At 49.8% G+C, this 9,296-nt stretch overlaps 1 protein-coding gene across 2 annotated transcripts in view; it reads right to left on the bottom strand.

Moving 5' to 3' along the window:
• Positions 1–1,774: 1,774 nt before the first annotated feature.
• Positions 1,775–9,296, bottom strand: part of prr36b (proline rich 36b) — a 49,181-nt gene continuing 41,659 nt past the window's right edge. For both annotated transcript variants that reach the window (XM_078269682.1, XM_078269683.1), the window contains 3 exons: positions 6,559–6,785; positions 3,223–5,247; positions 1,775–1,887 (listed from right to left, as the gene is read on the bottom strand). In XM_078269682.1, the coding sequence (XP_078125808.1) occupies positions 1,862–1,887; positions 3,223–5,247; positions 6,559–6,785 (2,278 nt within the window). In that variant the 3' untranslated portion in view covers positions 1,775–1,861. The remainder of the gene's footprint in view (positions 1,888–3,222; positions 5,248–6,558; positions 6,786–9,296) is intronic.

Below are 9,296 nucleotides of genomic sequence, written 5' to 3' on the forward strand. Positions count from 1 at the left end.
CACAGGGTAGGGAGGACCAGGTTTCAACAGAAACAAAACACAAGTAAGCAAATACAAAAACAAAAAAAATCTTTTCTTCAGACATTTGTTTGGTAAAAACAGTAGGATAAATACACAATGAGTCCATTTCATTCCATCTGTGTGTGTTTCTTTCTTCCTTTTTTTGTCGGTTTTTAAGCTCAGTCACAGTTGGACCAATCAGTCAATACCCCATCAGGGGCTACACAATATGTAGTGTTACTTAAAAAGAGCATTCTACTAGAAATCGGTAGTAGCTATTGTACATAAAGGTGTTTAAGCCATACACTCATAACCACGACCGTAACAGTATGAAAGAGGGAGGCTTCATTTAAAAATTGCTACAGTCATTTCATTTTTTTTCGTCCCCCATCTCCATATTTTTTTTTAAAAATCTTTTCCTACAATCTTGCTCTCCTTTTTTCTTCTAAGCCATCTAACCCAACTGGAGAGAAAACAAACAGGTAACAGAGGGGAGAGGGTTGCGGGGAAAAGGTGCATTCCAGGGGTAATAGGAGGGACTTATACATTACCTGCCAGAAAACTATCAGTCTTATCACATATGGTGGAGTAGTAGGGCTGCTGGCTGTCGCCAGGGTCTCCAGATTCCACGCCCACGAGGCGGTGACTGGGCTCCAACGGATCGACGTCCTCCAGGTGGTCTGCTGACGCCATCTTTCCCCCGAACATGTAGTGGTGCTCGTCTCCAGGGTGTCCCAAAGGCATCAGGTCCACTGGTCTGCCTAGCAGGTCCTCAGCCTGGGCGGCATTGGCAGCGGACAGCAGCGTGAGCTCCTTGATGAGCGAGGGGTCTTTGGCCTCGTCGGGCAGCTGCTCCTCGTTCTCCAGGGAGAAGATGCCCGGGCTCTTCCCGCAGCTCTCGGCCATGGAGTGGGCGTTGGAGTTGGACGTGGTGCAGTCGAAGCCGTAAGACGCCACTGAGTTGGCCGACTGAGGCGTGGTGCCCCCTCCGTCTTCTTCGCCGTATCCTGCAGGCGCGTCTGTGGCCTCCTCGTCCTCATCGAGAGCGGGCAGACTACAGGTGGGAGGAGGGCTTTCAAAGCCAGCGCTCTCGTCCAGCATTGCTGGCGCGTCGGGGTCGTTGATCTGCATCTCCCCCTCCGTGTCGCTGGCCTCGTCCCCCGAGGTGGAGGCGGAAGACGGCGCGGACGCCGGAGCGGTCGGGGGTCCGGTTCCCGGGACCTCGTCGGCGGGAAGCGTCTCGGCCTCCTCCTCTTCTCCGTCCCCTTTCTCCAGGTGGATCCCCAGATCCTGCTCCATGTCGGGCTGGACTGAAGCAGGCACCGGGGTCTGCTGTTTGTCGGAACGGGACTCCACGCCGGAGCTGCTGTCGTAGTCGCGGAGTTCCTCCGGCGTGCTCGTCTCGCTGCTGCTGTGGGTGGCCGCAGCAGCGCCACTGGGCGGGGCCATGCCGACAGCGGGGGCAGCGAACAGGACATGAGCCTCGTCATCTGCGGAGCTCTTCATCTCCTCCTCGCGTGCTGACTCGCGCTCTGACTGAGGAGCGAAGGAAGGCGCACTGGCGTCCAAATGTGCCAGGGCCGGAGACAGGATGGGCGTTTCAGACTCGGCCGCACCGTGGTCAGAAACTGGGCTGGGGGAGGAGGCGGGGAGCAGCGAGGCCGGGTGAGCCCAGGGGTCACAGAAGGGGTTGGTCTGGCCCCAGGAGGAGGAGGAGGAGGCAGGGGGGGCGCAGGGCGGGGGACCGGCGCGGTTTAGGTTGTCTAAACGCTCCTCCTCGTTAAAGTCGTCGTCATCTACATTCTCGGCGCTCTCTGTCACTCCTTCGCTGTGCATCTCTACGTCTTCGTCCTCGTCGTCCTCATCTCGCTCCCGCTGCTGGAACACCTGCCAAATAGTATGAAGTAAGACGTTAGACTGACACATTATTATAAATATAAATCATATTATAATCGCTAAGCTGTGGAGGAGGGTTACGATGAGTTTTCACACCTATAGTTTGGTGGACTTGCTATTCGAGGGTGAGGATTACTTTTATTCATTTGGTTGGGTTTACTTTCACGCTGCACGTTAATCTCACCAAACACTGTAAACACACGTCACGCGGTCCAGACGGCGCCTTGTTTACTGGACAGATTCTCTGATTACTTCTGCAACACCACATGTATAACATCTTTTCTGCTTTTCTGGTTCTGCTTCAGTGTTTCTAATATTTTAGAAGAAGGCGAACAATGAGCTGCTGACAGACAGCGAGTGAAGACGATGATGATTTGTTTTTTTATTCTTTATATTATATTGATATCAGCCATCGGCCGGGCTGTAGTTCAGTTAAAACGAACCAAACGAGGAAGGTGTGTAAGCTAACTACGTGTATACTGACTTGTAATACATGTCTATGCTGGATACTGTATTATAGGTTATGTAGTAGGGTTTTTATTTCATTTTGCTCATTCGCTCGAACTAATTTCTACTAGGGCTGCACAATATAGTTTCATCATCATCATCATCGCGATATCAACGTGCACAATAAATATGATGCGAAAGGCTGCGACATAACGCGAAAGACACTGAAATGTCAGTGAAAAACTGCTCTTTAACCCTGTGGGGTCTTGCCGTAGACCCTGGACTTGTTGTCCTTTTTTTGGCTCTTTTCCCAACGTTTGTTGACGCTTTTTGAAACGTTTTCTGTCACTTTTTTCGATGCTTTTTTAAATACACGGTCAATAAAACATAATTTAAATGACATAATACCTTTATGTTTTGTTTAAAAAAACAGAAATTGTGGATTATTTAGACTCATAGTTAAGATCAGAGGATGTTGAGTGGCTCACAGTTTATTTCAAACGCTATAAAACTGAGAAAAGAACACCCATAATCCAATGAAAGTCATCGTTTTGGGGCAATTTGGTTCAGAGAAACCCATAATTCGGATACAAGCACACATCACTCGCATCTTTCTCCGCCGCCATTACAGAACTACAACTCAAACTACAGCACGACCTCAACGTCATCGTTCTCAGACACTCCCTCTGTTCTCTGATTGGACCGGTAAAGATTGGCCGGAGAAAACACGTGAATATACCTCAAACCCAGACGGAGTACTGAAGGAAATGACCATTTAGCAGAAGGACGTAGGAGGGCGGAGCCCTAACTTATACATGTTTCTGCGTTTTATTTCATTTTTCATTTGTCTGAAATAAATCTCCTCATTCATTCGTTCACCTTGTGATGCTCCTCCACTCTCTCTGAACTCAGGTCCATATCGTCCACCCGCTCGTCCTCCTCGTCCTCGTCTTCCTCTTCCTCGTTGGCCAGCGTTTCCACATTGGGCGAGCCCATGACGTTGGCGTCTCCCTCTGAGCAGCGGAGGCTGGAGTCCACCAGGGCGTCCGAGCTCTGCGTGCCCTCCAGCAGCGCTGTGTGCTGGGTGCTGCTGAGGTCCGAGACGCCATGCTGCCGGCTGCTTCCGCAGCTGCTCACGTCCCTCCGAGTCCATGCAGGACAGCTGGTCGTCGACGTGCCAACCCGCCAACCCGCCGAAGGAGGGCTGAGACGTGCTCATGTCGGTAGCGAAGGACAACGGCTGGTGGCCTAGCCTCCTCTGCTCCTCGTCTTCGTAATCCTCGTCGTCGTCGTCCTCGTTTATCTCCTCGTCAGCCTTTTCCACGGCCTCCTCCTTTTCGTGCGGGGACATCAGATCCCTTTGGGGGAAATCGTCCATGGGCGAGTGAGGATGTGCCATCGTGTTATAGGCCTCTGCAGATGGAGCTGTGGAGGCAGGCATACACAAGTTATCCTTATCCTCTTCTTCTTCGTCCTCCTCCTCTTCCTCCTCCTCGCTCAACTGGTTTTTCTTCTCCGTTTCCTCTTCCATGTCAAAGTTTGTCGCATTGACGAGGCTCTGGGGAGCAAAGCCAGACAGAACTGGGGCATGGTTCCTGTCCCAGGGATCAGACTGGGCATGGACGTCCAGCAGAGAGGAGGCGTTCTGTGGCTCTCTGACGGGGGAAACGGGGCCCGGTGGGGAGCAAGGAGGGGACATGACCGTAGTTCCCAGGGAGGAAACGGAGTCCCTGGCAGAGTCCTGGAATGTGAAGAGGTCCAGCTGAGCGGACAGCTGAGCGTTGGACTCGTCTTCATAAACTGGTTCAGCTCCGAAATCAGCATCCGCTGATGACTGAGACAGCGGCTCTGGGAGAGGCTCGGGAGATGTTTCTCGCACTTGGTCTGGACTTGGTTCCCGTACAGGCTCTGGTGTTAGTTCCCGTACAGGCTCTGGTGTTAGTTCCCGAACAGACTCTGGTGTTAGTTCCCGTACAGGCTCTGGTGTTAGTTCCCGAACGGGCTCTGGTGTTAGTTCCCGAACGGGCTCTGGTGTTAGTTCCCGAACAGGCTCTGGTGTTAGTTCCCGAACGGGCTCTGGTGTTGGTTCCCGAACGGGCTCTGGTGTTGGTTCCCGAACGGGCTCTGGTGTTGGTTCCCGAACAGGCTCTGGTGTTGGTTCCCGAACAGGCTCTGGTGTTAGTTCCCGAACAGGCTCTGGTGTTGGTTCCCGAACAGGCTCTGGTGTTAGTTCCCGAACAGGCTCTGGTGTTAGTTCCCGAACAGGCTCTGGTGTTGGTTCCCGAACAGGCTCTGGTGTTGGTTCCCGAACAGGCTCTGGTGTTAGTTCCCGAACAGGCTCTGGTGTTAGTTCCCGAACAGGCTCTGGTGTTAGTTCCCTTACTGGTTCTAACACTGGTTCTGCTGTGGGGTCTGAAGTTTTCTCTTGGACTGCTTCTGTCTGGCTGGAGATCAGTTCTGGTGCATCTGCAGCAGATTTCTCCACAGCTGGTTCTGGTTCTGGTACCTCTGGCCCTGCGATGGAAGCTGCCGCCGTAGCGATGGCCGCTGCGGTAGCTACAGCAGCAGCTATTTCCTTTCCTGCTTCTGCAACATTTTCAGCTTTGGGGCCGCGTTTCACTGGAGTTGGGGTGCTGCTGCCCACAGTTTTCTTGGGGGTGGAGGCCTTGGCTGCGGCCGTTTTGGAGCCAGGGGTCTTGGAAGGTGTCGGCTTACTATCTGTTTTGGAGCGGGTGGGTGTCTTTGTATCTGCAGCCTTACTCGCAGCAGGCTTTTTGGAGGCAACGTCTGATTTTGAGGCTGATTTGGGGGTCTCAGGTTTTGCCGACTTCATTGTAGCGGAAGGGCGAGTAAGGGGGGAATCCGCAGGCTTTTTGGATGCTGAAGTGGCTGGTTTGGTAACATCTGGTGGGGGGGAAAACACAGCACACGAAATGATTAAACAGGTTAACCCTAGGGGTCTCCAAGTTAAATATAAAGGACAATTCCGGCACAAAATGAACCCAGGGGTTAATAACACGCGTACTGAGTCGACCGTTCTCTGGGCTCTGTTTTCATGTTAATCTAATGTGTCACTAGCTTGAAACAAGCTAGCGCAGACCGCTGATTAGCTTATAACGCCAGTCGTCGGGGCAGAGCGTAAAGTCAAAAGAAATCTCTATTTCTACACCACTAACAAGACTCAAAATATCACCACACTTCAACGGTAGCATAATGAGGGTCCCTACATGTAAACCCAAGCACTGAGAACGTTGTAAGTGGACATCTTGGGAAAGCAGTCACAACCAGTCGAAGGATGAACGCCGTGCAACCAGTAACATGGCTCAAGCACGGCGTTCGTCGTTCGACTGATCGTGATCGTTTTCCCAAGATGGCGCCTGCTTGTAGACGTGAACGCTACTGTCTTTACAATCTATCTTTTTAATAAACTGTGTGTCCACTTACAACGTTCTCAGTGCTTGGGTTAACATGGGAAAAACGATCACGATCAGTCGAACGACGAACGCCGTGCTTGAGCGATGTTACTGGTTGCACGGCGTTCATCCTTCGACTGGTTGTGACTGTCGAAGGACAGGGGACTACAACGTTCTCAGTGCTTGGGTTAACATGTAGGGACCCTCATGATGCTACCGTTGAAGTGTGGTGATATTTTGAGTCTTGTTAGTGGCGTAGAAATAGAGATTTCTTTTGACTTTACCCTCTGACCCGACGACTGGCGTTATAAGCATCATACCAACTGCTATAATTGTTATGAATCATATCATGTATTTCTGTATCAGTGTATCAGTGTCTCTGTGTCCCGACCGGGAGCAGCAGATGGCCGCCCCCCCTAGAGCCACTGTCGCCCCAAATGCTTGCTCGTGGGACATTGTTGGGTCTTTGTAAATCTGTAAAGTGTCCTGAGATAGTGGCCGGGTTAGCTCAGTTGGTAGAGCAGGCGCACATATAGAGGTTTACTCCTCGACACCGACCTGCGGCCCTTTGCTGCCTGTCATCCCCCCCCCCTCTCTCTCCCCTTTCATGTCTTCATCTGATCCTGAGATAACTCCTGTTTGAATTATTTAAATGAAGACATTTATAATCAGAGATCAACTACAACAATCAATGTTAACAATTCATTTTGTACAAAAGAAAAAAAAGCATCACATATTTGCTTGCTTGTGCATCACAGCTCACAAGTCAAATATTGTATATACCGTATATATTGTTTTTTACCTTTCTTCACAGGGGTTACGTTTCTGGATGTTTGTGACGCTGGAGGTTTGCCACCAGATGGGGTAGTGGAGGTTAGTCTGGAGGCGGCCGGCTTGACGGAGGCAGTGTTGGGGTTTTTAGGGGCGGCAGGTTTGGCTGCAGCTGGGGAGCTCTTGGCTGTGCTGCCAGCGGGCGGCCGGGCCGCGCCTGTGGCAGGACGAGATGATGGTGCCGAGCCAATTGGAGGCCTGGAGAAATAACAAAGATGAAGGTTGAGAAAATACTGAGAGGCAGCAGAGATCTCGGGCAGAGAAACAATGCCGGCTAAGTGTGCATAGTGTGTAGTAGTGCATAGTTCTTTCCTCTAGGCTTATTCATTTTGTCATTCAACATCCCCATGAGACAGACATATTTAAGGGAGCTCAATAATATGGTGATTTACAACCAAAAGAAGTTTTTTTTAAAGGTGACACAAGCGTTTGCGTCAATCCACAGCTAGAGGCCAACATCAGGCCTTTCTCTGACTCTTAGAATGGTTGTGACAGGGAACAAGACTTTGTCGAGTCATTCGTTAGTCACTTCAACTGCCAGAGGATCAGAAACAGAACAAACAGGATTGCAAGACTGAAAAACAATACATGTAGGGATAAGGAGAGGAAAGCAGCCAAGGCCTTGACCTAAATAGACTTTCACAGATGTGGCAGTAGCCACGAGTACTTGTTAACATGTTCACACAGGGAATCCACGATTTACGCCGATCTGCGCTCATTCATTACTATAAAACACCTGTTAAACAGCACAGGTGGTTTAGCAGGTTCATAATTAAGGACATTGTATGGGGACTTTGGGACACTAAACTGCACAAATACCATTCTTTTGGGTGCATTTTTTCCAGACACGCCGCATAAATTGCTAATTTCCGCGCAAAATATGCGGGGCTTGCATGATGTCATAATCCCCGCATTTTCGTTGCAAAAAAGTCCCAAATATCTTAGCAGAAAGATGAAAAATGTTGTTTACTTCACACAAGAGCAGCCGTTTCCCCTGCTGCCATGAGAACGTTATGAAGTGACGTCATTACGCGACGTGAACGTCATCGAAAAGCTGCAAACCCCGCGATGAAGCCACGATGACACCACAGTTTTTTGCAAGTTTCATCGCAATATAACACACAGTATGAACAAATGTATTCTGTCTTTAGTGTAGTCTGACACAGCATCTGAGGCCCAGTTCACTCTTCCACAGCCCTGTGACAAACTCCCCTGAGGGGCAGAGAAGCGAAGCAGTCTGGGAGGTGAGTCACAACGGGCCCCAGAGAGGCATCCCAGCCCCAGTCAACCCTGTCCCTGATCTCCTGTCTCTACCCACTTCCCCCACGGGGGGGGGAAGGACACTCGGGGCGGTATGCATCACCCGGCCTGCTTTTGCTCGGCCCAGAAGCTGGCTTCTATTCCACATGTGAAGTAAATGTAAATGGACTGTTCTTATAGCTTTAACATAGTACAGGAACCATTCACCAGTCACACATTCATACGCTGTGGCCGAGGCTGCCGTACAAGGTGCTCATCAGATAAACATTCACACACATTTACGCTCCGATGGAGCAGCATCGGGGGCAACTTGGGGTTCAGTGTCCTGCCCAAGGATACTTCAACATGGGACTGCAGGGCCAGGGATTGAACCACCAACCTTCCAATTGGCAGGCTCTACCACTGAGCCACAGCCGCCCGAAGTAGGCTAACCTACATCGAGTAATCCCGACAAGGCTGTGGTGGGCAATCCCCCTGGGCCCAAGCTACACTAACGGCCTGTTTCTAAATAAAGAATTGGAGCGAGTACTGGCAGAAAGAGAACAGGGAGGTAACGGGAGATTGAAGATGGCTGGGGCCACGTTAATCTTTAATACTGAAAGGAGAACAAAAATAACTTCATCATACCAGCTGAAAACCGTGAGCGATGTTAAAAAGCAGACTCATTGCGTGAGGACTACGGGGTAGTGTGTGGTTAACACAGCCTGGCTAATGTAAAGGAATATGTTTTAGTAACACGCAGGGCTGCAACTGATTATTTTCATCGTCGATTAATCTGTTGATTCTTTTCTGGATGGTCTCTAAAATGTCAGAAAATGGTGAAAAATGTGGATCAGTGGATTCTCAAAAAGCCCGAGATGACGTCCTCAAATGTCTTGTTTAGTCCACAACTCAAAGATCTTCAGTTTCCTGTCCCAGAGGAGAGAAGAGACTAGAACATGTTCATATTTAAGGAGCTGGAATCAGAGAAATTAGACTTTTTTGTTATAAAAAAATGACGATTGCTCGATTATCAAAGTAGTTGCCGATTAATTGAACCCTCCTAGAGGAAACACTGTAGTCTATGCAGCTCTTATTGATTGTGTAAGGGTAATACAGTAGTGTGTGCTATCCACAACCTGGGAAATGTAATGGAATACGTTTTAGTCACATGAAATATGATTAAAGCCAGGGAGCAACGGGTGGCAACACAGTCGGGGTGTGGTCCCGTCAGAAGTCCAAACAAGCTTTGACAGCTCATCCAGAACATTTACAACTGGCTTTGGGGCAATGAAAGGTGTGTCACTCATACTTACGGAGGTTGTTGGATCATGTCGATACAGTTTTACTGATCCAACAACATCAGGAAAACAACAAACGTTAATCGATGACACATTACTGGAGCCGACTGCGTTTACAGGAAAATCAGAAAGGTTGAAAAGCCAATTTAATATAATTCCGGGTTTTATT

The sequence above is a fragment of the Sander vitreus genome, chromosome 15 (genome assembly GCF_031162955.1).
Source record: "Sander vitreus isolate 19-12246 chromosome 15, sanVit1, whole genome shotgun sequence".
Lineage (NCBI taxonomy): Eukaryota > Metazoa > Chordata > Actinopteri > Perciformes > Percidae > Sander > Sander vitreus.